The sequence below is a fragment of the Amphibalanus amphitrite genome, unplaced genomic scaffold, assembly GCF_019059575.1.
Source record: "Amphibalanus amphitrite isolate SeventyFive unplaced genomic scaffold, NRLGWU_Aamphi_draft 000758F_arrow, whole genome shotgun sequence".
NCBI lineage: Eukaryota > Metazoa > Arthropoda > Thecostraca > Balanomorpha > Balanidae > Amphibalanus > Amphibalanus amphitrite.
This window is the reverse complement of record NW_024882252.1, coordinates 1-27,311: the sequence shown is the minus strand read 5'-3', so window position 1 is coordinate 27,311 and position 27,311 is coordinate 1. Positions and strand designations below refer to the sequence as shown.

At 51.7% G+C, this 27,311-nt stretch overlaps 3 protein-coding genes across 5 annotated transcripts in view; 1 reads left to right on the top strand and 2 right to left on the bottom strand.

Moving 5' to 3' along the window:
* The window catches only part of LOC122365702 (collagen alpha-2(IV) chain-like), a 45,341-nt gene extending 37,246 nt beyond the window's left edge, over window positions 1-8,095 (top strand). For both annotated transcript variants that reach the window (XM_043337133.1, XM_043337134.1), the window contains exons 11-21: window positions 220-449; window positions 640-1,023; window positions 1,214-1,580; window positions 1,742-2,302; window positions 2,566-3,182; window positions 3,456-4,236; window positions 4,538-4,923; window positions 5,352-5,553; window positions 6,127-6,298; window positions 6,632-6,746; window positions 6,962-8,095. In XM_043337133.1, coding sequence (XP_043193068.1) covers window positions 220-449; window positions 640-1,023; window positions 1,214-1,580; window positions 1,742-2,302; window positions 2,566-3,182; window positions 3,456-4,236; window positions 4,538-4,923; window positions 5,352-5,553; window positions 6,127-6,298; window positions 6,632-6,746; window positions 6,962-7,219 — 4,073 coding nt within the window. In that variant the 3' untranslated portion in view covers window positions 7,220-8,095. The remainder of the gene's footprint in view (window positions 1-219; window positions 450-639; window positions 1,024-1,213; window positions 1,581-1,741; window positions 2,303-2,565; window positions 3,183-3,455; window positions 4,237-4,537; window positions 4,924-5,351; window positions 5,554-6,126; window positions 6,299-6,631; window positions 6,747-6,961) is intronic.
* Window positions 8,096-16,882: 8,787 nt separating this feature from the next.
* Window positions 16,883-17,811, bottom strand: LOC122365717 (solute carrier family 25 member 45-like). Its single transcript, XM_043337160.1, has 2 exons — window positions 17,217-17,811; window positions 16,883-17,055 (listed from the first exon to the last, which is right to left on the bottom strand). The coding sequence occupies exons 1-2, from the start codon at window positions 17,809-17,811 to the stop codon at window positions 16,883-16,885; spliced, it is 768 nt and encodes a 255-aa protein (XP_043193095.1).
* Window positions 17,812-23,280: 5,469 nt separating this feature from the next.
* Window positions 23,281-25,072, bottom strand: LOC122365709. 2 transcript variants are annotated; one of them, XR_006253786.1, is made up of 4 exons: window positions 24,811-25,047; window positions 24,397-24,570; window positions 23,695-23,768; window positions 23,281-23,511 (listed from the first exon to the last, which is right to left on the bottom strand). XR_006253786.1 is itself a non-coding variant. In XM_043337148.1 (4 exons), exons 1-4 carry the CDS (start codon window positions 24,922-24,924, stop codon window positions 23,299-23,301), a joined length of 570 nt encoding a protein of 189 aa, XP_043193083.1. In that variant the 5' UTR covers window positions 24,925-25,072; the 3' UTR covers window positions 23,281-23,298. The 2 variants fall into 2 exon arrangements, 1 of the variants encoding a protein (XP_043193083.1); XM_043337148.1 differs by having other exon boundaries at window positions 24,816-25,072.
* Window positions 25,073-27,311: the final 2,239 nt, after the last annotated feature.

Below are 27,311 nucleotides of genomic sequence, written 5' to 3'. Positions count from 1 at the left end.
CGACCCTGCATAATGTATGCAAGTGCATATTACTGCAGCAATATCCGATTACCTTTATTTCTAAGTTCTAACCCAAAATAGGTATTGTAAAATGTAAATAGACGTGTAACAGACCAGTTTCTCGTTATGAGCCTTGACCTGTCCTGTTCTATGGTTTGGCTCCCGTTGCACAGCGCCGGACTGTGTGCCGCCCAGCTGATCGTCCCTCTGCCTCTGCAGGCACTGACGGCTTTCCGGGCACGCCCGGACCCCGCGGTCCGATCGGTCCCCCGGGCAGTATCGGCCTGCCCGGCCTGCCCGGGCCCGAGGGACCTCCCGGAATCAAGGGCGACAAGGGCGATGCGGGCCTGGACGGCGCTGAGGGCCCCGTCGGCCCTCCTGGACATGTTGGACAGAGGGGGCCGCCCGGGCGACCCGGAGTGCCCGGACCCAAAGGAGCCTCCATTGCGGTGCGTTATCACTTTTCCGATGTGTGTCATTAAGAACGGGTAGGTTTCATTCTGCTCTTAAGATTCATGTGCTTGGTTGAAAAAAAAAAATCGCCTGTTCAAAATCGGATATACCAATGCTACGAGCATAACGCATGGACGTCTGACAACTTGCCAACGTTTACACCCCGTTCCCGTGCCGTTCCCACAGGGAATTCCCGGTGAGGACGGCCGGCCCGGCCTGGACGGTATCCCGGGACTGAAGGGTGAGCGCGGCTACACCGGGCCTCCCGGAGCTCCCGGTAACACCACAGACGGAATTCCGGGCCGGCCCGGAGTGCCCGGAGGCCCCGGGGAGCCCGGCAGGGACGGCCAGCCCGGCCAGCCCGGACTTCCCGGCCTGCCCGGCCTGAAGGGCGACTCGGGCGGCCAGTGCGACCAGTGTCTCGAGTGTCCGGTCGGTGAGAAGGGAGAGCAGGGCCGCGACGGTCTGCCGGGCCTGGCGGGTCTGCGGGGTCCGGTGGGCCCTCCCGGCCGGCCCGGACCGCCCGGCGAGGACGGCCTGCCCGGCGCCAGCGGCGCCCCGGGACCGGAGGTGAGCAGCGCGACTTACAAACGATATATTGATGTAAAATAACGTCACTGATTGGATTGTGATTCGGATCTCGAAAAACAAGTCATTTCATCGTAACGTTTCTTTATTGACAGCTGCTATACTCATTACTAAGCGATTACCTGTCAGAAACCCGTCTCCCAGCACTTAGCCCAGCTGTGTCTCTCTACAGGGCAAATCAGGCGAGCCCGGTCTGCCCGGCCTGCCGGGAGAAAAGGGTCGCGACGCGTTCGTTCCGGCCGCGTTGCTTGTCGGCCCCAAGGGTGACAAGGGCGATTACGGCCTGCCCGGACTGCCGGGCGCCACCGGCCGACCCGGAGAGAGCGGGCAGCCCGGCCAGCCGGGCCTGCCCGGAACTCCCGGCACCAAGGGTGACAAGGGCGCGCGCGGCTTCCCGGGCTCGCCGGGCCTGGACGGCGCGCCCGGCCTGGACGGTCTGGACGGCCTGGCCATCAAGGGAGAACCGGGAAGACAGGGAGACGACGGCATTACTGGCGCCAAGGGAGATCGCGGCTTCAAGGGAGAGAAGGGAGAACCAGGTAATGAGAAACTACCGCTTATGGATATCAACGTTTTAAGCTATGTCAAAGTAATACTTTCCGTAAATATGTATTACTGGTCACCTGCAAGCAGTTGTCTAGCTTGAACTGTTTTGATTGTGATTTATATGGTCCCTGAAACTTTTTGTGTCTGATTTCAGGTCGGCTGGACTCTTCCGCGCCGCTGATCAAGGGTCGTGCTGGTGAGAAGGGAGACCCCGGCCTGACTGGTCCGGACGGACCGAGGGGCGTCCGTGGCGACAAGGGCGACCAGGGCCTTTCCGGCCGGGACGGTGTGCCTGGCCCGCCGGGTCCACCCGGACCGCGCGGGCCGCGCGGCCTTCCCGGCAGGCGCGGCGAAAAGGGCGACCTGGGCCTGCAGGGTCGCGATGGCGGCCGCGGTCTGGACGGCCTGCCGGGCCGGCAGGGCGCCGACGGTCAGCCCGGCGAGAAGGGAGATGCCGGTCTGCCGACGCCCGGTCCGGATGGCCTGCCCGGCCTACCCGGCATGAAGGGAGAGGAGGGCCAGCCCGGCCCCGTCGGCCAGGACGGCTTCCCCGGAGAGGCCGGCCTACCCGGCTTCCCCGGAATGAAGGGCGAGTCGGGAGCTCCAGGCCTGGACGGGCTGCCTGGCCTGCCCGGAGAGAAGGGAAACCTAGGACCGGCCGGTCGGGACGGAGCGCCGGGACTTCGTGGCGAGCCAGGACGAGACGGCATCAAGGGTGAGTAGCTCACCGTGAGATAAAGCGTCGACGGGGTCATGTTCGTTGATGTTTGGTGATAATGGCCCAGAAACGTGTCTGTGGCCAGAGACCATGGGAGTAACAATTCTGACCGTATTTGCATATGTTAACATCGTATTTGCTACTCCTAAGTGTTAAGCTACGAACACCTGTACGTTGTACATCTGCTGACATGTGTGAGTGTTGGGCTATCGCACAGGGAATCGCCTCGAGTGTTGACAGTCTGGTTCTCTGTCGTGCAGGAGAGCCTGGCGAGCGGGGCCGTGACGGTAATCCGGGCCTACCCGGTTTCCAAGGACCAAAGGGTAACGCTGGGCTGCCCGGCATGCCCGGCATGAAGGGCGATGCCGGCCGCGACGGCCTGGACGGGCCGCAGGGTCCTCCTGGACAGGACGGCCTGCCGGGCCTGGACGGATTCAAGGGCGAGCCGGGCCTGCCGGGGCCGGTCGGACCGCGCGGCCAGCCCGGCCTGCCCGGCATGGACGGCCTGCCCGGTCAGAAGGGCGACGAGGGCCAGCCCGGCCTGCTCGGCCCACCCGGACTGCGAGGCTTCCCCGGCGAGAAAGGCTCCATCGGCCTGCCCGGCTTCCCCGGACAGAAGGGCGAGGCCGGCAGCGCCTCGGAGAAGGGCGAGCAGGGCGATCCGGGCCTGCCCGGAGCGCGCGGCCCTCCCGGCCTGGACGGCCTGCCCGGCAGCCCCGGCGTCAAGGGACAAAAGGGTGACACCGGCTTTGGCCAGCCCGGCTTCCCCGGACTGAAGGGAGACCGCGGGCCGGACGGAACGCCCGCTCGCGACGGACTGCCCGGACAAAAGGGAGAGACGGGTCTGCCGGGCTTCCCCGGGATGAAGGGAGATCGGGTAAGATGATCGGTAGATGCAATAGCCATACTCGTAAAGCTTAACAGTTAACACCTTTTTTACATGTTTCGGAACCTTGCTGTACAGCGCTGCACAATAGAAATCAGCAATAAACGCCCTGTGATGTTCTTTAACAAAGCCTCTCCCGTTGCCACGACTAATAAGCTTCTACGCTAGATGCTATAACCGTCTCCGTGTCGATTCAATTCATTAAAACGATGCCCACTCTATCGATGTCTCTGCTGGACTTAACCGTTTGCTTCTGGTCGGCAGGGTGTGCCGGGTCAGCCGGGCACTCCGGGTCTGCCTGGTCTGGACGGTAACCCGGGCGCCAAGGGAGAGGTCGGCCCGCAGGGTCTGCCTGGCCGCGCCGGACCCGAGGGTCAGAAGGGCGACGCCGGATTCCCCGGCCTGGACGGCGCAAAGGGAGAGCCCGGCCGGGAGGGTGCGGCTGGCCCACCCGGCTTCCCCGGCCAGACCGGACCGAAAGGCGACGCCGGCCTGCCGGGCTCCCCCGGCCTTCCCGGCCCCGAGGGTGACCGGGGCGACATCGGGCCGCAGGGAGACGAGGGCCGGCCCGGCTTCCCCGGACCGCCCGGACTGCCCGGACCGGAGGGCGCCAAGGGAGACCGCGGCTCGCCGGGCTTCCCGGGCCTGGCCGGACTGGATGGTGCCCCCGGCGCCAAGGGCGACCGAGGCCCGGCCGGTCCCGAGGGCTCGCCCGGCTTCGGCATCAAGGGAGAAAAGGGTCTGCCGGGCATGCCGGGCAAGAACGGTCGGCCCGGCGCTCCTGGCGCCACCGGCGAGAAGGGAGACCGCGGCAGCGTCGGTCTGCCGGGCCCTGACGGCCTGCCGGGCCCGCTCGGACCGCCCGGACGGACCGGGCCGAAGGGAGACAGTGGTCTGCCAGGGTTCCCGGGCCAGGACGGAGAGGACGGCCGGCCGGGGGATCCCGGCCTGCCCGGACAGCCGGGCCTGTCGGGACTGAAGGGCGACCGTGGCCTGCCCGGAGTGCCCGGATCGCCCGGAATGAAGGGAGAGGAGGGACGGCCAGGTGAGCTCGTCATGCTAAGAGGATAACTGTGAGCTGACTTTATGCTTATGCTGAGTAAGATAGCCTCGAATGATCAACCATATCACAATCTAATCTTATCATGCTTTAGTTCCGAATTCGTCACTGATCATTGTACTAAAAAGAAAGCGATTTAGCAATTTGTGTTCCATAGTATGACATTGGTTCACACTCACCGCATTGTGGCTAAGGTGATCTAACGTTTTTCGATTATTTACCTTCGCAATGCGTTACCTGACCCGCATTTCTGTCCCTTGCTGACGCCTACGTTTCCCACCCACAGGTATCGCTGGTCAGGACGGTCTGCCCGGTCTGCCGGGAGCCAAGGGTGACGCCGGCCGGCCGGGACAGCCCGGCCCGGAGGGCTTGCGTGGGCTGCCGGGCACGGACGGCCCGCCGGGACCGCGCGGCCCCGTCGGACCGGCCGGCCTGCCCGGGCAGAAGGGTGAGGCGGCTCGCAGCGGTCTTCCCGGAGAGAAGGGTGACCAGGGCCCGCCCGGCCTGCCGGGCAGGGCTGGTGTGCCCGGCCCGCCGGGCCTGGACGGGCCGGCCGGCCGGCCGGGACCCAAGGGCGACATGGGACTACCGGGCCAGGACGGCCTGCCCGGTCTGCCCGGACAGGACGGCCAGAAGGGCGAGCCGGGCGTAGACGGACTCCGCGGACCGCCGGTGAGCCAAATGCTGAGCTGATTAGGTAGATAATCAGCCTGAGCTATAGTCTGTTCCATATCAAGCTTGCGGTCGGAGTTTCTTCGGGAGTTCGCTCTTCCGTTTAAAGATTTGCGTCTTTGAATCTGTGAGCTGTATGTACAGAAAGCACTCACTGCTATCAGCAGAGCACTTCGGCCGCAAGCTTGACATGGAACAGACTAGATGTTGAATGAAGTCAATGAAAGTCACGTATTCGTAGCTTTGACGCCTCTCGCCACTTTCCAAACTCGAAGCCGTTCGAACTATACAGGTCCCAAGAACCTCACCTTCTGTGGCATGTAGGCCACCTGCACCACAACACATCACCTGACCACGTTTGTAAGCAGCCCCCGCTCCCCTAGCGGCATCATCCGCCTCCTCTGACCCTCCCTCTCTTCCGCCGCCAGGGTCCCCCAGGTTTTGATGGCGAGAAGGGTGAGCCGGGCCTGGAGTGTACGGACACCCCGGACTACCTGACGGGTATCCTGCTGGTGCGCCACAGTCAGACCCAGCAGGTGCCGCGCTGCGAGCCCGGCCATATCCGATTGTGGGAGGGCTACTCGCTGCTCTACATCGAGGGCAACCAGAAGGCCCACCACCAGGACCTCGGTACGTGAGCGGTGTGTGACCGGTGACCAGTGGTCACCAAACCACCAGGACCTCGGTACGTGAGCGGTGTGTGACCGGTGACCAGTGGTCACCAAACCACCAGGACCTCGGTACGTGAGCGGTGTGTGACCGGTGACCAGTGGTCACCAAACCACCAGGGCTGCGGTATGTCACCCACACCGGGCAGCGCGGGCTCCGCAAACACCGGGGGACTAGCCTGCGTGAGCTTTTATGGTTTGGGATATTCAGAGATGCGGTCTTTACTTGGCAAAGTTGTCGCATAAATATTGCGGGATGTACCTACCTGTTCTACAAGTTGTTCCATCATCTTATAGTGGTGCTCTTTTCCCACTTCATAATTTGCTTATTGACAAATTTCTCAAGATAACCCGAATACCTGGACATCATTTCACTCGTCCTGACCCGTTACTTACCCTACCATCCATGCACGATGCTTTTACCAGGCTATTTGGGAATCGCCCCAACAGACTAGCTTGACCTGATCAGCGTGAATATTCGATCTAACTCCAACTGCCGTGTCCATATGATCACGTCCCCCTGTCTTCCTCTCAGGATTCGCCGGCTCCTGCGTGAAGCGGTTCAGCACCATGCCGTTTATGTTCTGCGACCTCAACAACGTGTGCAACTACGCCAGTCGCAACGACAAGTCCTACTGGCTGTCGACCAACGCGCCCATCCCTATGATGCCCGTGGCCGACACGGCCATTCGCCAGTACATCTCCAGGTATACAGTCTGAGAGGGAGTCAATCTGATTTGTGACGTTGGTCTTCTGGATAAGCTATTAAAGGAAACTAGCTCAGGTTTAAACTGGGCATATTCTGCCTGCTGAGATGGATAGGGGGTTGTTGGAGGTAAGCTGACCGTTTAAATTACCTGGTATTCCATGAGATCCCGGGTCGGGATGCTTTGTCCTGCTGTAAGAAGGTCTACCAGAACAAACGAACGTCATCGCCAGGCTAGAAGTCCTTCAGCTAGGTACAGACCAGGGATCGTCTTGTATGCTGATGACACTCTGATCCAGTCACCTCGCTGACTTGTGGCCGGCCACTATTTCAGGTGTGTGGTCTGTGAAGCTCCGTCGAACGTGATAGCCATTCACAGCCAGTCGCTCAACATTCCGGAGTGTCCACTAGGCTGGGAGGGCCTCTGGATTGGATACTCGTTTGCCATGGTGAGTACTCGAAAAGGGCATGTGAACCAGGATCTTGTTATGATGCATCAAACGGCAAATGGGATTCAGAAATTAACCGGCAACACACATCCGAGGAATACTTTTCGGAGCCAGGGTATATTTGTGTTCGTCACATTCGCACTGCTCCAAAATGTTTGATTACCCGATCCTCGTGATCTGCTCCGCCCTGACCTGTGGTGTCCCTCCCTCCCTAGCACACGGCCGCCGGAGCAGAGGGCGGCGGCCAGTCCCTCTCTTCACCCGGCTCGTGTCTCGAGGACTTCCGCGCCACTCCGTTCATCGAGTGCAGCGGCGCGCGCGGCACGTGCCACTACTTTGCCAACAAGTTCTCCTTCTGGCTGGCCACCATCGACGACGACAACCAGTTCGAGAAGCCGCGCAGCACCACGCTCAAGGCGGGCAACTTGCGCTCGCGCGTGTCCCGCTGTCAAGTGTGTATCCGCGGACCGTGAGCGCGCGCAGCGCCCTGTGATAGCGCGCTGCCGCCGCCGCCGCCGAACTCAGCCGCCGCCGGGGCCCGCCGCCGGGGCGCGGCGAGACGCCCGACTGGGCCGGTCGGCCCGCCCGCCGTGACTTCTCTAGTCGCCACTCAATGCTAACTCACTGCCAGTCGCCGGTCTGCGGCCGCCGGAGGCCGCCCTCCGCCCCCGGCCAGTCCGCACGTCCCCTCCGGAGCCGTGCGGCGCGGCCGGCGGCGTCCGGAGCGCGGTCTTCTGACGAGCTAGCCTGAGCACTTGCAGTGGCCAGTGGTGTGATTTCGATACAGAAAGTGACGCATTGCGAGCTTATGGGTCGGTCGTTTGTGCGCTCTAAGAATGCGGCTGACGGCTCCCTGTTGACGTGAAGGTTGCTGGGCTTCAGAGATGGGAGAGCGACGCTGACAGAATATCTTGACGTGCTTCAGTTTCGATCATCGTACGATCAAACAGGCGATTGTTGGCGATCTTGGCGCAGTGTTTTGGGATGGTCACGTGATGGAGTCGGCTCTGTACCGGATTTCCCGACAGTGCTCACAGTTCAGTGCCAGGGTTATTCTACTTGCCTCCGATGTCATGGCTTGCAATCGAGATAGGCTGACAAATGATGCACGTTTTATAAGCAGTGATACTAAACACCGCATATTTCCATGATAAATAAAAATAGAATAGTCAGCTTCGCTAAGCATGTTCGCGAATCGATCGTGGATTCGTTACGAGCCGTGGGTGTGTGACGAGTGGTGACATTAAAACGAAAATCATTATGATCATTCGTGTATTCTGTATTCATCTTGCAAAACGAATTGAATCGGTACACTTAACATCGGTCTAATAAAAAATTCGCAGGTAATAGCCGTTTTCACGACAGCCATCTGGTACACATTGGGTGAAGATTAGGTGTAAATTTGGTACAGGTTTGGTCTAATTAGGTTCAATGTGCTGCTTAAAAGCTATCAGTTTGGGTTACACCAATGATTATATGCCTCATTTTTCAAATTATCAGACATTATTGTCGATTAAAACACTGAAATAAATTCATCATATCAAGATATTTATTGTAAAAGAGATTTGGTATAGATTTGGTCAAATCAGGTACCTTTTCCAGATTGCCCGTCGTGAAAACGGCTATTTGCCGTTTTCACGACGGGCTATCTGGCAAAACGTCAAAACCGCCAAAAGCCGTTTTTTTCAAAACGGCTAATAGCTCTTTTCATGGCGGGCTATCAGGCGAATGCACCTAAATTGACCAAATCTGCACTAAATCCCTTTTAGGTACAACAAATTTCTTGATAACATGAACTTACTTCAGTGTTCTTATAGAAACTAATATCTGATAATTTGAAAAAAATTTGGTCTATAAGCATCTGTGCGACCCAAACTGACAACTTCGAAGAAACGCGATGAGCCTTATTTGACCAACTCTTTACCAAATATGCACCTAATCTGCGCCAAATATGGACCAAATGGCCGTCGTGAAAACGGCTATAAAAATAACCGTTTTGACGACGGCTATTTGGTACACATTTGGTGAGCATCAGGTGCAGATTTGGTCAAATTAGGTTCAGTGTGTTACTGTGTTTCTCATAAGTTATCAGTTTGGGCTGCACAGATGCCTATACATTTTTTATCTTCAAATTATCAGACATTATTTCCGATTACAACACTGAAATACATTCGTGATTTGAATATATTTATTGTAGAAGAGTTTTGGCGCAGATTTGGTCAAATTACGTGCCGCCAGATAGCCCGTCGTAAAAACGGCTACCTACCTATTTTATACCTAAATCAGGTACAGGCATGCCTGGTTCGATGAATTTAAATTGAAGTTTAAACTTTTGTTTACCTTTTCTCCATTGTGACTTTTTTTGCCATTTCGATTATGTTTTTGATGACTTTTTGGCTATTTCTACATTTGAGGTTTATACAATTTGTGCTCTCTTTGTGAGTTTGTCCGGTGCTGAGGTAGGTATATAGGTAAGAGGCATGCTTTATTAATGTGTCTTACATGACTGAAGGATCAACGGCACGCAGCATCTAAGAAAGTTGCACTCTATCCTCAGGAGTCAGGCATAGATGCCTAAAGCCCCCAGAACAAAAAGTGAGAGTTTCAAATCCAATTTTATGCTCCAAAGTCCAAAAGCCGCATAGTACCTACTACCTTGAGTTTGTAAATATGTACCCTATTGACGCATTACCTATCACATCGCGTAAGCACTGGCGGATCCAGGGGGGGGGGGCCACGGGGGCCATGGCCCCCCCAAAGGCCTAAAGTGGCCTGTTTGCCCCCCCCCCCAAAACGTAAAAAAATTGGCTAAGAAAATATACTTGATGGAGGTTTTTAGCCACTTGGTGAAGTAAAGCTTCCACAGCATAATATGGAAGCAATATGGTAGCAGTGAGGGTCAGTCAAAAGTTGCGCGAGTGGAGTCGACCTTCAAAAAAGACTTGTTGGCACGTGTTTATGGCGCGGTAGCTGGGAGTTGGCGGTGTTTCGCGTGGTGTGGCATCACTGGCGGATCCGGGGGGGGGGGGGGGGCAGGGAGCCTGAGGTGCCCCTGACAGACCCGTGGTGCCCTTGGTAGGTCTGTGGTGCCCCTGGACCCTGGCAGGCCTGTGGTGCCTCTGGCGGGCCTAGGGTGCCCCTGCTAGGCTGCTGATGCCCCTGGGACCTGACAGGACTGTGGTGCCCCTGACAAGCCTAAAGTGCCCCCAACAGGCCCGTGATGCCCCCGACAGGCCCAAGGTGCCCCTGCGTGATGCCGTGATGCCTGCGAGGCCGGTGGTGCCCCTGCGAGGTCGGTGGGGCCCCTGACAGGCCCATGGTGCCCCTGCGAGGCCGGTGATGCCCCTGCTAGACCGGTGGTGCCCCTGGCAGGCCTGTGGTGCCCCTGCTAGGCCGCTGGTGCCCCTGGGCCCTGACAGGACTGTGGTGCCCCTGACAGGCCCAAGGTGCCCCTGTAAGGCCTGTGGTACACCTGCTAGGCCTCTGGTGCCCCTGACAGGCCCATGGTGCCCCTGCAAGGCCGGCGGCGCCCCTGGCAGGTCTCTGGTGTCCCTGACAGACCTGGGGTGCCCCTGACAAGCCTAGCCTGTGGGCCCCTCACAGGCCCGTGGTGCCCTTGTTAGGCCTGTGGTGCCCCTGGCGGGCTGGTAGTGCCCCTGCTAGGCCGGTGGTGCCCCTGACAGGCCTGTGGTACAGGGACCCGCAGTTGCTTCTGTACACACTAGTATTTCAGCGTATTCTTGGCCTGTGACACCGTCGGAGGCGAATTGGGAAATGATTGTGTGCTTATTAAAACCACCATCTGAAGGGCTTTAAACTGATGTGCTGCTCTCCTAATTCAGTGAACTTTTTATGGCTATATCAGCAAAACATTGTTTTCAGCGCTTTTTCCTGCCCCATTCCTTCTGAAACCTGGAACCGCTTATTCCATTTACTCCTGCCATCTGACGATGGTCGTGCTGACTACTAGTTCCGGCGCTAGTTACTGCTCCAGTTTTGCACCCGGCACAAACTCAGGCGGCACCGGGCCGTGGCTCGACCATGGGGAGGGTCAGACCGAGCCGACTGCCTGGGGCGCGGTTAGATCGGACGCCCTGCTGGGGAAGGGGACGGGAGTGAGGGGGAGTGGAGGAGGTGGTCACGTGGTCCGTCCAAGCTCGCAGACGACCTGACGTGTCCTGCGCCCAGCCATGTTCCGTGATCCAAAATGGCACGAGAGCTGTAGAATGTCTGGAGGAGACGCTTCGAAAGCGAACTTCAGCAGCACTAATTTACCATATTCTGTGGAGATAAATTAATATTATGTTAATGCAGAAAAAATTGTATGCCCAAGCTGTATAAGCTGTATCTTTTTAAAAGTTGTATATAGAATTATTTTAGGGACTTATAGGTTTCGTATACACAGTGAATTGTGTTACAATAAGCCGTTTCCCTGTTATGGTTACTAACTGAAGAGTTATCCTTTTTTTCTCACAGGGAATGACAATACAATAACAATATAACAATACGAATAAAACCAGACGTTTCGCACAAAAAAGTGCCTCCGTCAGTGGCAAGAAATGAGTAATTAGGCATACATGTTTTCTTTCGATAACATCGATGAAGTAGTTATCTTTATTTTTTAAAGATATATTTTCAGCAGTTTTTTAAGCACATCATGGAAGCTTATAAACATTTGTGTATTTTATCGGCAACCCGGCTGGCCAGACCGAGACGGTGCCGCATTTAGTTCTCATCGATGTTAAACCTATACACTTATTTTTCTCCACTGACGAAGGCACGTTGTTGTCCGAAACGTTTGGTTTTATTCGCATTGTTTTTATATTGTCATTGTCCGTGAGAAAAACATACTCATATGGACTGGTCTCAGTTCATATAGAAATTGTTGCACATTCATCAACACAGATAAAATGAATATTAGCCCTCACCACACATATAAGTAGAGGTAAGTAGACCGCGCCCGCTGTTTTACACCAATAAATCGCGGCAAAGCGAAGGATTGCGACGATTCTTTGGTGCCCTGGAGTTAATCAATTTTACAACTTCCCGGAAAATTAAATAGCCCTTATCATTTTTGCATCTTGTCTGAGAATTTTAAATCCCTGAACCAAATTACCTTTAACCTGTGATTATTTTTCTCAAGATCATGTCAGGCCAGAATAGCAATTGAAAGTCAGCGCACATCTTCTGTGTGTTTCCATAGTCGTTTCGTGATTAGCAACGTGACAACATGTGAAATATACTATCTAATGTTTGTCTCATTAATTGTTGTGGGTGCCAAAGTCACGTGAAACTCAGGTTAAGGTCATTTACTTGAAATGATCTCGATTAACTTCCTTAAATTTACACCTTTTTACTGTGGTTTTTAGGAAGTGTTGGTTTGAAATTTAGCACCCATTTTAGCATTTGAAAACTAGGCATACTTAAGTATCAGTTATAGTGCCTATGCCTATGTTGCCAGGCTGTAAGTGCTGGTTAACATTATATATAGCCGTCAGAACGCCTAATGGGTGATCTGGCGTGACCCGTCCTACCCCAAATGCTTTGATACATCATCTTTGATCAAAGCAAGTGCAAATTCGGAGTCAGAAGCAAGCCAAGTCCTAGCAAACTTCACTTGTAGAAATTCTAGCAGGACCCAAATTTCCGTGCTTTTGGGTTATTAACCTGATCTGGGAGGTCAACCAGTGACCTAGGATCTCAGCATTGACCAGGACATACAAATAATTGGCTTTTTCTCGTCAGCGATGACCAGAACCCTCAAATCATCAGATTTCTCTCGTCACGAGCAGCACGCTCTTTTTTTATTTTCAGCGAAGCTCTGGCTCTTTTTATCAAGGGCCGAATGGCTGAGGGTTTCTACGCCCCTCCGCTACATGTAAGACGCTGAAAAGAAATGCCTAAATAGGTGAGGGTTAAATATCGATTGCTTTTTAAGTGCCGAAGCCCGAAACACTTTGATTTACTTCGATAGCAGTTTTTAAGACCAACGAGCTCGAATAATATAACTTCTTGAACAATGTAAGCAACACATAAAATGAATCGTGAGAGAAGCGGCTCAGGATTAATTGAACTATGAGACACTAAATAAAAAACGGCATAGATTAGAAACTGCACCTAACTTGCACTGGTTTTTAAACCTTTTCGTTGCAGACTGGTAGATTAAATTTTAGGATTGATTTCAGCTGATGCTCAAATGGAGCTATTCATTCGTTCATACATGCGACCATCCAATTCCATTCATAAAAGAAGCCAGTGACAAAATTGTTTATTTTAGATAAGTGTGAAATAAAAGCTCAATAAAAGTTTAATGATACGGCAAATTTGACAGCTTTTATAATGAACAGACAAATAACTCTAACGAATCAAGGTTGCGAGCCCCAAATAGGGGAGAGTGAGGTATAGATGAGCCAAGGGGCAAGTTTAGCCACCCCATGTTTCTCAGCTCCTCTGGCGCTGATTGACTTGAGCTTCCATGTGCCGTTCGCTTACGATGCTGTAGTCTTTCACGTGAGACGGCAACGTTCTCACGCTCAGCACCCGGTAACATGTGGTATCGCCCCTGATAACTAAGACATGTTTTGCCTTTAAAATGAGATGGTTGTTATCTGCGGTGCATGGTTATTTTCCTTAGCGGGTGTCATTAATCGAAAATGGCCACGGGTGGGGCAAGATGAGCCATTTTCACCTGGGGGAAGATGAGACGGATAAGCCATTGTTGTCTCCGCTGTCGAAAACCAAACTGAGCTGCGCTTGTATCTGCTGAAAAAATGGTAGGAAATTGTTTTTCTTTGTTGATAACACAAGTTGTAAGTGATTTGCAGATTATCTGAAGGATAAAATGATTTCTTTCGTGATAGAAAACTTGACGAGTTATTGGAAGGCTTAAAACAGTCACTTTTTGATGGAGGAAAAAACTTTGCCATAAGTATGTATGTCATGGAGTAAATAAAAGAGCCCACTCTTCGCCGCGCCCGGGAAAAGAAGAGGTTCGCTTTTTCCTTCCATGCTCAACTTTCCCCACGACGTGTCTCAACTTACCCCGCCCATGGGGTAAGATGAGCAACGTGCAAGATGATTTTTGACGTAGCCTTTCAGTACAAAAATAAGCGGTATGAAACATTTCTGGCCACCATTACATGCGCGATGACCAGTCTGTCCGTCCAACTCGTAAACGCAGAAAAATGATCAGTAAGTTAGCCTGTAGCTTACGAAAAACAAAAGCGGCTCAACTTACCTCATTCTTCCCTACGTTACACAATTGAGGGCATTTTTTTTTAGGCCATCACAGTATTTGTCAACAATGGTTGTTTGGGGGGGCTGAGGAGGGTGGTTACTGGCTCATAAACTGCCCCCCCCCCCAAATAAAAGAAAACGAAACCGATCATCCGCGAAAAGAACTATTGAGCTCGAACCAAGGTGACGAATCGATTTATAGGTATGCAGGATGACTAACGATGCCACTTTTTGACTTCTTGTGTCAAATAAATTCCATCATCTGGATAGCACGTCAACATGCTATTTGACATTTTACAACAAACGTATACTATTTGGCGCGACTAGCCTCATAAACGTTCTGAAACTAAAACCGTTTCTTCGCAATTAACTTGGACCACGTTATCCCAGCTTATGCACGACAAAAATAAAATAATGCTTCAGGATCACTGGCCTGAATTCGAGTGCTTAAAGTTTACTCAAAACCGGTGTGGCTGAGGCACTCTTCGCTACACCTCGTGACGGCCACCATTGTGTTTCATTTTTCGGTAAGCTATAAGTTAATAAGGAAAGGATTGGTGAGTGGGTTGAAAATAATGCTTCAGGATCACTGGCCTGAATTCGAGTGCTTAAAGTTTACTCAAAACCGGTGTGGCTGAGGCACTCTTCGCTACACCTCGTGACGGCCACCATTGTGTTTCATTTTTCGGTAAGCTATAAGTTAATAAGGAAAGGATTGGTGAGTGGGTTGAAAATAGCCCCCCTCCACCCCCCCTCCTTCTTCTGGAAACATAAGTAATCGAAAGATCTGGCGATGGTTTATCCACCTCCTCTGCCGCCGCGCTGCGAGGCCTCGATTCGTTCGGTATGTGGCTTCCTGAGCGGTCCTCCCCGGAGGCAAGGTGAAAGGTCATGGCCTGTATCAGAAATTTATACGTTGCTGAATATGTTTTATAGTTCTTCCAAGGCCTTGCACACCGTTTTTATATCGGATAAACATTGCACTTTCTTGTCAATCAATACATTTAAAGAAAACTTGATCATAGTCTTATACTGCGGGAATTGTAGTTCTGCTTACGGTTGCCTCTTTATGATACGGGCCACCACCACCTCCACTGCGCTGGAGCTCAGGCGTTCTACCCCTCCCCGCTACGGACCGGCCCTCGGGCTAGGTGTGTTAGTACTGAGCGCAAACCTGTAGTAGTCACGTGACTTTCATTCATGTAGCGGGAACGGAAGCTATAGGCGATACCAAGGACGGGCTCTGGGGAGGCAGCCGGCGCGGAAAAATAGCACGATTGTAGTTTTGGAAGAATATCTGTTGCGGTAAGAGGAATTATACAAAACATACGTGCTAGGAGCAAACATGTGTTATTCCTCCATACTTTGCGCTACATTTCCTTTCTCCAATGGCCAGCACTTAGCAAATAATAGCGCAATTCTAAATTGGTAATATATGTGTACAGTAGCAACTGCGGGTCCCTGTACCCCCGGGCACCAAGGGGGGTCATGACCCATGTGGCCCCCCTTGGATCTGCCACTGGTACATATTATATTGATTTGTAATGGCGTTATGGCTTATGCAATATGCAATTGCAGGCACTTGGTATCCCTCACTTATCCCTCATTGGGGGCTCTGGCGGGCTCCTGAGGGCCCACGTCTATCTCCGGGAGCCCTAGACAGGCTCCTTTGGGTCCTTTCAGTCCACTATAGCATAAGAGGTCTCCATGCGAGTCCTATACATCTGAGGACGTACCCTGACGTCTGAGGTACTCAACTGCAGCTCCAATGGTCTCTTACACTGGCGGATCCATGGAGGGGGCATTTAGGGCCATGCCCCCTTCCCAGAGGCCTAAAGTGACCCGTTTGCCCCCTCCCCAAGCGATAATGAAGCACAGTTCAATCAGTGCCTGGCCCAGGAGCCGAGTTAGACCACCTCCCGTTTACCATCTCCCGGCCCGCAAAGGGACCCAAGCACTGACTCGAAGCGGGTTAACTGGTCGACAAAAGCAATAGTAAGTGTTTACAAAGTAATATAAAGGCATGGGTCGGGTGGGCTACCATTTATATATTTTTATTTTTGGTTAAAAAAAAATATTCATAATGTCAGGGCTGTGACGAAAAATAAGTGGCCTAAATCCGATGAGAAAACAGGATTTGGGGGTACCCTAGGTTTGGCTCCTGCATGAGTTGGCCCCCCCCCCCCAAAAACGCAAGTCTGGATCCGCCAGTGCGCGTAAGTATTTATTTCATGGCGCAGGAAATTACTTTTTCATAAACAGGTATATACGCATCTCGTAGGTATATGCATGAATTACATACGATGTGATTCTAATGGCAGTGGGCACCTTAAATATGCGATTCAAATATTATCATAAATACGCTGCGTTACGTTCAATAACTCGGTATACCGAGTGCCCATGATACTGGCCCGCCGTGCATTTGTGTACTGCGGGTTGCCTATATGCTTTCTAGACACGTTTGTCACAATGAAACGCGTTAGCGCCGGCCGCCGGATACACAGCTCGCCACTCGTCTCGTCAGTATTCAGAATTAGCAAGCAGACCTGGTGATTAAGAATCAGTTTGTGCTGAGAATTATGAGCTCTTCTCAAAAGCAGGAGAGGTAAGCGATGGAATACAAGTTAGGTATGCTTTCCTTTTGCCAAATGGGGACGAGTAATATGCACTGAAAATGGAAACACTGATAAAGAAACATTTATTATAAGACAAATGCACTTACCACGGGATGGAAACAATGTGACCACATCTTCCTACCAACAATGGGATCAGGTTTGTAACGTTCGGATCGAACGGTGATGCATTGATCACAAGTAGGTATATTTTCATTCCTATTTTCAATTGTTCTCTGTACCATTAAATGTCGTTGAACGTGAACCTATAGGCATATTTCGGTACTCCTAGTCCTCTCCCGACGACGCTAGCACGGCAGTGGAGTTCGGTCGGTACTCCAGCCAGTGGATCGCCTCCAGACCACACTCATAACCCAGGAAGATGACGGCGTTCACCACAAACGCTCGCGCCGCCAGCAGCGTGCCGCCGGCGAACAGGGCTCGCGGCCCGTCCCGGAGGACTGTGAGCCGCGCGCAGTGCACCACGCCGCGGTACAGCGGCCGCGGGGTCGTCCGCCTGCAGCTTGCTCTTGATCACGTCCAACGGCAAGATAGAGAGCCAGGCGGCGGTGCCGGCCAGCTCCGGCCAGCAGGGCGGCGCCGCGCCGCGACACCGCCGCGCGCCGGCGCAGCTCCCAGCTGGCCCGCTCGTACAGCGTGATGTAGAGGCCGAACGAGGCCACGTCTCGGCCGGCCATGGCGCCCAGACCGTGGTACCAGCCGCGCACACCGCGCCGCCGGTACAGCTCGGCCAGACAGCCGAGCGGACCGCGCGCCGCGGTCGTGTAGTGCGCGCGCCAGCCGGCGCCCTCAGTGCGCGTCTGCAGCTGAATCTTCACCAGGTCCACGGGCGTGGCGACCACCAGCTGCGCCACGCCGCCCACGCAGCCGGCCACGAACAGCCGACCCGTGTCGGGCGGCCTGTCGGCGGAGCCGCCGCCCGCCGGGCCGCCCAGCGCCCAGTCCAGGCCTCGCAGTGCGCCCGAGTACGCGCCGAAGTAGATGGCGTTCAGCAGGCCGTTAGTGACCAGGGGAAACGCCATGCCTTTGTAGAGGCCGCGCGTGCCCTCGTGTTTCAGTGTGGTGCGCAGGGTGGCCAGAGGAGAGCCGCCGAGCGTCTGCTGGCGGACCTTGATGGTGTCGGCGGGGTGGCCCACCAGGATACCGGCCATGCCGCCCACACTGCCGGCCGCCAGCTCGTGCCACACAGAGGTCATTGCAGTGACTGGAGTCAGAGGGAGATCGCAGGCAGAGCGGTGGAGGGTCACCTGTCTGGGTCGCCAGTCTGGGTCACCAGTCTGGGTCACCAGTCTGGGTAGCTAGCCTTGGTCACCAACAGATTCAGGCAATTGGTGGGTCTTCGTTAACGGTCCTTTCTGTTCAGGGTAGCAGGGTCACAAACCGTTCATTAATTAAGGAAGTCCGCTGGATGGACAGAGCAAAACCAAGAGAACACTCGAGCACCGACGGACACACCTTCACCTCAGCTCAGATCAGCTCAGGCCGTTTCGGTAGAGCTCACTTCAGTTCACCTCAGTTTCTCGAGTCTGTCTATGTAGCCAGCCACACCACAGTCGTCCGATGTCCTCTCCGTCGTGAAGGTCGTATCCCCACCGGGAGGAGCGGTGGTCAGAAGCACTCTACTCCAGGAGCGTTGATCCGACTGTCACCTCCCGCTGTTACACAACTAAACAGGGCAGTTCGGGCCGAGTTCACAGCGCGCTGTCCTGGTCACATAGCCTTTATAAAACGCCTGGCTGGTATAAACAATCCAGACGGGAAATGTATGCCATCCAGTGGACGTCCTGACGTCCTCTGACTTTATCACCAGGCGCTGTCAAATTATATAACAAGCCGACACAATACGGCATACCTATCCGTTGATCGGTACCCTTATCCATCAATACGCGACATTGTTGTTTTATAGATTCTATTGCAACTGTTGTAATGTTGCCAAAGCGTGTTGTCAGTGTCCAAGTGTGAGGAAGCAGTGGGGAGAAGCTTCTTAGACGGAATATTATCAATCCGCGAAGGGAATGATCAATTCAGCAACAGGACCATCCATCTCGGGGGATCTCAGCAGCGCGCGAGCCACTCAGCTCGGGATCCGCGGATACTGCAGGCAGACCGTCGCGACTGGTGCGGTGCATGGATGGGTGACATGTTCTGCACCGAGGCAGCTAGCGCAGAGCGTTTGGGCAATAACAGCGAAACAAGCAGGGTTGTATACGACTCAATCAATAGCAATCAATTCAATCACGACAAATTTGGGAAACCAATCAAATCAATCAAGTCAGAGCAGTTTTCGGGAATTGATTCAATCGACTCAAACGCGACAATGAAAGGAATCAATCAACTCAATCAAACGACTCAAACCAAGATATGCATTAGGTTTTTTGCCCCACCAACTTGGAAAAGTGTCCATAGCAGTCTAGTGTACCTACCTACCTACCTACCTACCTACAGAAGAAACAAAAATATTGTCATTTAAAATTATAAATTACCATGCCATTCAAAGTTTCTATGTCATAAGGAAGGATGCCTAGTGATGGACAGGTGGATCATGATATTGAGGTTCAATGGGTATAGAATTGGAGCAGAAGTTTCATTTAATGGGTGCAAAATAACCCAGTAGTTGACTCGCCCCTTAACCCAAATCACCACCTTTCACCTAAAAGTTGTCAATTTAATTTTGGCCATATTCCAGCTAAGTCATCAGGCCATCTACCTCATGTAAAGCCCCTGTCTGTCTCTTATGTGAGTTATGCGGAGCTCTTCTGAAATGAATCCTGAACATAATGAACCTAGCTAGGTTTCATGCCACACTGACACCATATGAAAGTGTTGAAAATGTGCTACAAATTTGACAACTTCATTAGGTATGCTTTATGAAGACAGCAGGAAAGCAGGTAGGTACCTACTTACCTGCCTAGATGTGTCCACTGGCTACCAACAGTACCAACGAAGGTAGATAGGTAAGTACCTGTGAGGTAGGTCAATCATTCCTTCCTTTCCTTATGAATATAGCCTGTGATAAATCTGGTACATTTATGAAACAAAGTTGATAAATTGCAAGATCATAGTGAAGGAAAATTAAAACGCGAAAACGGCACGGTGAGACTGCGTTTTTTGCCAATAAGTATGCTAAGCTTTTATAAATCCTTATTCTACGTCTTTTGATTTTTTGGTAAGATGACGTCATTGATTATCATGTAGTATGGTAGCTCATCATAAAATAAATCGGTTGTACAACACCAATTTCGTTTTGATTATTATATCATTTGAAATAAAACCACTATTAATAATATTCGGTAACATATTTTAAGGAAAATGAAATATATTTAATATGTCATGCTTTCTGCTTAGGCTCTCAGGAGAAAAGGATCAACAAACGTTCTGCTGCAAATTAAACAATGCAGCAAATTAGCTATTAATTAGGCCCGTAAACGTAATTAGCGAGACGAAAACGGCGCTTTTGTTTCAGCTATTTTGTAGGGGTTTCAGATATTTATAGAGTTCAGTGGGTTGTTTCTGAGGAGATGTGGAGGTGTGAATTGTTAGCCCGCGCCCCACTGGGGGGGCTATTTATAGCCCCCCCTCCCGTTTTTCTGCAATAACTTCCAAACCGCTTGACGTATCGACGCCAAACTTTCAGTACCTTTGGCTGCATCAATTTGACACCTTGTGTCAAAATTTGAACTTCGTACCTACCATAGGTCAGCCGGAAATGACGTCAGAGTGACGTCATGTTCGGCCGATTTCGACGCAAAACATTGAACCACGGCAATCGCTTCCAAGAGCTCAGTTTTTAAGCTAGATCCAATTTCTTTGCATGAGAGGACTCAGAATAGACTGCGCTATCAAACTGCTATCTCGGATTTTCGAATCTTTAAAAAATTTGGAAATTTTATATAATAAAACTCAAAATTTATATTTTTACATTTTTTTCATTTTTTTTTTACTTTTCGAAAAAAACCGGAATATATGTGATAGAACGCATTATTATGACTAACTCTAGCAAGTTTTAGCTAAATATCTTCAAAAATGGCCAAGTTATACGCATTATTGCAAAAAATTAACAATTATTAATTTTTCAAATCAATTTTTCAGCATGAATTTGACATCGTACGCCAATATAAATAGCACCATCGTGCTCCTGAGCCCAAACTGCATCCAATAGACACCTTTTGTGTTGAAAAATTTTAACTTCAAAATTTGACTTTTTTGACCTGAAAGTGACCTGACCTGAGCTAAATTTGACTCAAAATGACCTCGAATGTCACAGACGACATCAAATTCGAAATCTCTGACCTAAATGGACCATAAAACATGTGTCACGTGACCGACGGATGATAATATTTTCGTGACCTGTGATGACCTGACCTTGACCTGAAAATCAAAGTACAAGTTTGGTACCCTCAGAGTATCTAGAGCATCTGTTCACGAGTGTGTGAACCAAAAATGAGCCTGATCTGACATGTAAGACGGCGGCCAGAGCCCAAAACGTGAAGAAGCCAAAATGCTAATAATTTTTACTTTGACCTGACCTGTGACGTCATCGGTGACCTCGAGGTCAATGAAATTAGGTTTTGTTCGACAGTTTTTCCGGGGCTATCAGACACCGTTTGAATTTTGACGATCGGCCCAGTAGTTTCGGAGTTAGGAGGGGGGGCTATGAATAGCCTCCCCCCCCCAGTAGGGCGTGTTATACGCAGACCCCAGTGGGGCGCGGGTTAATTAATCACACTTATTAGTATATAGGGCCTTGCACTTTATCATCTGGATTAAAAAAAAACGTTTCCTGCTGAGTGCAGAAAGGTAGGTAGGTGCATCGCCAGGTTCTATCACCAGGATATCACCAGGACGTGTTTTTGTTCTGATGACTTTGTCTCTAAATGGGTCATCTTACCCGTGGATGATATGCTAAATAAACTAAGGATTGGAGCAGTTATTGCAGTTGAAAGTCAAAGTTGGCTGTTCATGTTTAGGCCCTGTTCTTTATTTGGCCTTCTACCCCATATTGCAGTTGTGATGACAAGCAGTTTTCAGTGTAGTTTTGTGATCTTTGATGTCATCAATTGGTGTCATTATTTTTCGTCAACTAAAACTTATTTGAACTTTCCATTCAATCGACTCAATCATACGAGTCACTCTAATTTTCGGGAATCAAATCAGTCAACCAGTCGCTAAAGCCAAACGAGTCAGTCAACCAGTCATCTCGAAAAGTCAATCGACTCAATCCAATCAACTCAAAATACGCGTTGAAACAAATCAATCAATTCAATCGACTTGATTGGTATACAACCCTGGAAACAAGGCCGCAAGGAGCGGCACATGGCTGAGGCCTGCCTGCATGCGCTGCAGCTCACCGGTCCAGGCGGAGCCGATGTGTTTTGGTATCTGGTGGAAAATCACTGGGCGGTGACCCTGGATAAGCGAGCTCTTGACTTCTGTTTATTTATCCTAGCCCGTGTGTCACAAATGTCCGTGCTCGAGGCGCCCAGTGATGTACCTAAACACAGTAAACAGTCATCGTGTCATAGTCGGGAGCATTCATATACTTGTCCATTGGGCATCTAAAAATTCAGCACGCAAAAAAATATGTGCCTAACTACAGAATTACTCCTATGATAAGATTGTTTAACCCGCGCATTGGGGTATTTTCCATAACGCGAATGACTGAGGGGGGCTCTCCAGAGCCCCCCCCCCCCTCCTATATCCGAAACTACTGGGCCGATCGTCAAAATTCAAACGGTGTGTGATAACCCTGGAAAAACTGTCGAGCGAAATCTATTTCATTTACCTCAAGGTCACCAATGACGTCACAAGTCAGGTCAAAGTAAACATTATCGGCATTTTTGCTTGTTCACAATTTAGGCTCTGACCGCCGGCTGACAAGTAATAGCAGGCTCATTTTTTGGTTTACGCACTCCTTGATATATGCCTTAGATACCCTGAGGGTACCGAACTTTTACTTCGAATTTTTCAGGTGAAGTCATCCTAGGTCACGAAAATTGTATATCATGTATCGGTCACGTGACGCAAGTTTTATGGTTTATTCGTAGATTTCGAAAACATTAACAATGTCGTCTGTGTCATTTGAGGTCATTTTCAGCTGAATTTACCGGAGGTCCGGTCACTTTCAGGTCAGAAAAAGGTTAAATTTTGAAAATAAAATTTTCAACAAAAAAGGTGCCTATCAGATGCAATTTGAGCTCAGGAGCACGATGGTGCCACTTATATTGCTGTACGATGTCATAAACGTACTGAAAATGGTTCTGAAAAATATATAGGCATTTGTAAAATTTAAACTAATTAAAACTAAGCTCTTGAGAGCATTTGCCGTAATTCAATATTTTGCATCAAAATCGGCCGACATGACGTCACTCTGACGTCATTCCCGGCCAACCTATGGTAGCTAGAGTGTTGAAATTTTTATGCAAGGTGTTCAATGGATGCTGCTGAGGGTACCTCAAGTTTTGTGTTGATCCGTCAAACGATTTATAAGATATTGCCGAAAAACGGGAGGGGGGCTCTGTATAGCCCCCCCCCCCAGTCATGCGCGGGTTAACATTCCTCATTCACTCAACGAAAGGCTAGACGCTGCTCGGCATGCCTCGTTCGGCAGCATTTCTATATTCTATTCGATGCCTGACATTTCACGCCCATAGCTTGAACCAGTCTTCTATAAACCGTATATGTATTTACACCGAGTCTGACCGACATCCGGGGAGGAGGTTTTGCATCGCTCCCGCCGTCAGAAGGGCATCCATGTCGGAGAGGCACTGGACGAAGGCGCCGTGGAAGGTGCTGCTGGCCGCCCGCTGCCGCTCGGCCGGACTCAGACAGGCGGCGTAGCCCAGGAAGTGCATCAGACCGTAGTCTCGACAGGTCACGCGGCCGTCCCCGTCACAATCCTATCGGCCAGAACAGCTCTGATAAGGCACCTCGATAGATAGACTCAGACAGAGTCAAGAAGGGTCACCTGCGCCGAGCAGTGCTATCAAACGCTGCACAGATAGAGAGTCCTTCAGAATAAGTGCTATAAGATCGAATCGCCCAACAGACAGAACCCCTCCTGTCGAGCCGATGCCACTAACCCGACTGAGTTGGGTCATGTATGACGTCACTGCTGCAGCGGCACACTCGATATCGGCGGCACAGTGCTGAAAGTCTGCAACAGAGCGACCCAGCTGTGCAGTTATAGCGATGGCAGCTCGTCAACTAAGACGGTCAGTGGAATGAGGCTTACTGAACCATTGGTCACGAGGTCATTTACTGGCGGATCCAGGGGTATTTGGGAGAAATGCGTTGCCTGAACTCGACACAATTTTGCGTTTTCGAGAATAAAATGAAAACAGAACAGCTTTATGAGAAAAAGTCTGTTTTAGAGTGCTCAACAGTGCATATTGAATCGAAATCCGGAGACTTCTTGGTAGTTGAAGAAACTTCTTTGGGTTATGCCCCTCGCAGCATCAAAGACCGCCTTTCTGGATCCGCCAGTGAGGTCATTCGAGTTAGCAAATCGGTAACACTGTTAGAACATATTTCATGGCACTCAAAAGTGGAATTTAAAAAGAAAATCAACCTTTTAGCATATGATCCGTCTATCATTTTCCCAATCGTTGTTTATTTCTATTTGATCCACCTATGGTTCCGCCACTACCCAATCAGCATTTCCTTAGATAAGTTCAATTCTTGTTGAGAATATGCATTTGAATTTTTAATTTGATGTGTAAAAATTGCGTCTCGAGTCGTTGTTCGTAGTAGGTAGTAGGTATTGGTTTGTGGCAGGAACTCACCGAATTGTCGGAATCTCTCTATAGCTGTGACGTTGGAATCTTGCCAAAACGGTCGTGACATGTGAAACGGTCCGCAGAGATCAGCCGACCCCTGTGACCCCGGGCCCGTGCAGGTGGAGGCCAGGTCACAGCCGGTGGCAGCGTGACACAGGCAGTACCGGTCCGGGGCAGCGCCTGCACGACAGCAAACGGCACACCGTCATGTAAACAAGCCTTTAAAAGGCTGCAGCTGCACAGGTCAAAAAGATCACACAAGGCCACCAAAATTTTCGTTTACACACAGGACCTGGCATGTGTTACCTACTCGTTTCGTCTTTCAAATACACAGCGGATGAACATCCGTCATAATGATGTCCGTAACAACATAATGCATGCAGAGCGGTATTACAGAACTAGCGCGATAGCTCTTTGTACCTCACCCTTTCCGTTGATTTGGCCATGAAGCGCGGCATGTCCGACCACTGCGGCCGCCACCAAAACAAACGTCACCGACGTCACTCGCATCACCGTGCGTGGGATCACCGGCATCAGCGCGGCCGCCGCACCCGCCTGGCGCGACACAGCGGGACTCGGGAGGGTGTCCGCTCGAGCCGCGACCACCAGCACCGCCCGAGCTGCTGACGCCGCCCGCTGCACCCCTCCCCCCGTCACGGAGTCGGGTAAACTGCACGGCCTGCACGCCAGTCGGCGGCTCTGGCCGGCCTGCTGTTTGCTCTGCAGTTGCCAGGAAGACAGCTACCGTGACAGGGCGCACCGGGCTGGGCAAGCTGAGAAGGAGTCGAGAACAGGTCAACTTACCCTTTTTTCTCTCACCTCTCTCTTCTCCCCTTCTCTCAATCTCCTTTCTCTCCCTCCCCTCGTCTCTCCCCTCTCTCCCTCTCCCCTTCTCTCTCTCTCTCTCTCTCTCTCTCTCTCTCTCCTCTCTCTCTCTCTCTCTCTCTCTCTCTCTCTCTCTCTCTCTCTCTCTCTCTCTCTCCTCTCTCTCTCTCTCTCTCTCTCTCTCTCTCTTCGTGACTCTCCCAGCTCAGCTGCATGGGACGCTCGAGTGTCAGTTGGTGCCAAGGACGCCCAGCGGGAGCGGTCAGCGGCTGCCCGTCGAGGCGTTATCAGGAGCCGGTACGTACCACCCCCGCCCCCGCTCCCGCCGAGCTGACTCAGCCGCTCCCTCTCGATAAACACAAGTCATGAAAAACATACAGACTACAGAGCTGTAAAGGGCTCTTTCAGTTTCTTATCGACATGCGCTCTACATGCGGCTCCGTTCAGTGGCCGAGATGCTATCGCCGCCTGTCGACTATCTTACCCGACCGTGTGATATTGGATTTATCGCTTTCAGAGCGAGATGCAGTCGAACATGGGCAGTACCAGTGTCGCTCTACTGAGCTACCACTGCTGACTGCGTAACACGAGAGTGGCACGAGAAGTGTGAGCCAGCCTGATGGCGGCGCCGACTTCACCAGACGCGACCGACGACTGGAGAAGGTGCATAAAGCAGAAATCGGACGAGCTGTTTAACATTTGTGGCGAGAACAGTCAACTAGCAATTAATGTGGCAGTGACAGGTGTTAACGAGAGGCAAAGTTTGACGGGTCATCTTGTTGAATTTAGCTTGAATCATCAGCGCTTAGCTGTGGCTAATCTGTTTTTTCAGCTCCCATTCATCTGGCTTCAAGTGGGCCTGGCTGAGTGCCGCTGCTCCCCTTTCGGTAGACTTAATATTCTCAATCAGTTTGGGTCCGGCAGTCTGGCGAAAGGCTCACTGGCTTCTATGATGGGCCTCAGTTGAAAGCCACCTCTGACAGTGATCTGATGCTGGAACTGGGCCCGGTGCAGTGGGTAACGGCAGACGGCACGCCCCTGACGCCGTCGACGACCCCGTGGGACGGACGTCTGGGTTCGGGTCCACAGAGTGATGTACCTGACTTGCCAGCGTCGCGTCTGATGATTGTCGAGACAGAAAACCCAGGATTCGTGCGTGTGCTGCAAGAGAGATTGGAGGACTGCCCGCACACCAAAGGACTGCCTTTTGAAAGCAGTCGAGTTAAGCACCTCATGGATGCCTTCTACCGAGTCATCTCTCCATTCAGGCAGCAAAATACCACGGGACCGTCTGTCGCCAATGTCGTGACTCATTCACAGTTGGTGTCGGTGGCCGGTCAGGTAACGGAACATGATCACGTTGCCTGCCTGTACGCTCGGGCTGGTGGCCTTCGGAAGAGTTTTTGAACGCCACCGCAAGCACGACTGGCCACCGAAGTCGATGAGGGACAACATTAGACGATTCGGGGTACACCTGGTGCCAGTGGGAGCACAAGGAAGCCAACGGAGAGCTCGGAGTGGCGTTTGTCGTTCTCCAGAGCCGAACTTCTGATCGCAATGCTGCTTACAAACATTCAAGCGCAGTCGCTTGTTGCCTTCAAAACGTGCAAGTCGGCAATTGGTCAAAAAGGCAAGTCAGTGAAATCATACTTTGCCAAGACAGCTCTATTCTGGCTTTGTCAGGACCTTCCTCCAGAAATGTGGACGGATATTGTCGAAGGCGCGGAGAGAATCATCAACTTTCTCTTCAAGAGCATTAAAGCCGGCAAGCTCCCAGCTTTCCTCTGTGCTGAGATAAATCTGCTGTGGAATATGAGCAGGGCCGAGAGGAAGACGATGCTGACAACACTGAACGACATGCGGACAAACTTGCAACGTCTTTTGCTGATGAACCCAATGATACACTTTGCAGTTCGGATGGGGCTGATGGGAAAGGGAACTGGACCAGTCCCTGAGCACGAGTTGCGTGTCTGTTTCGCTCGATCTCTTGTAAGAAAAGTATTCTCGAAACCCCGAGAGATTTGAGGAAAGTGCCAGTGATGAAGGGCCGTCGACTGGCAGCTCTACTGCGGACTTCCGCGGCAACAGATGTGATG

Bases quoted from the DNA above. Each gene is read 5' to 3' on its own strand.
- LOC122365709 (XM_043337148.1), bottom strand. From the start codon at position 24,924: ATGCCGGTGATCCCACGCACGGTGATGCGAGTGACGTCGGTGACGTTT. The intron at 24,571-24,815 runs GTGAGGTACAAA...GCTGTCGTGCAG, and splicing joins TGGCCAAATCAACGGAAAGG to GCGCTGCCCCGGACCGGTAC. The intron at 23,769-24,396 runs GTGAGTTCCTGC...GCTCTGTTGCAG, and splicing joins AGAGAGATTCCGACAATTCG to ACTTTCAGCACTGTGCCGCC.
- LOC122365717 (XM_043337160.1), bottom strand. From the start codon at position 17,811: ATGACCTCTGTGTGGCACGAGCTGGCGGCCGGCAGTGTGGGCGGCATG. The intron at 17,056-17,216 runs GCGCGGCGGTGT...CGCGGCTCACAG, and splicing joins CAGCTGGGAGCTGCGCCGGC to TCCTCCGGGACGGGCCGCGA.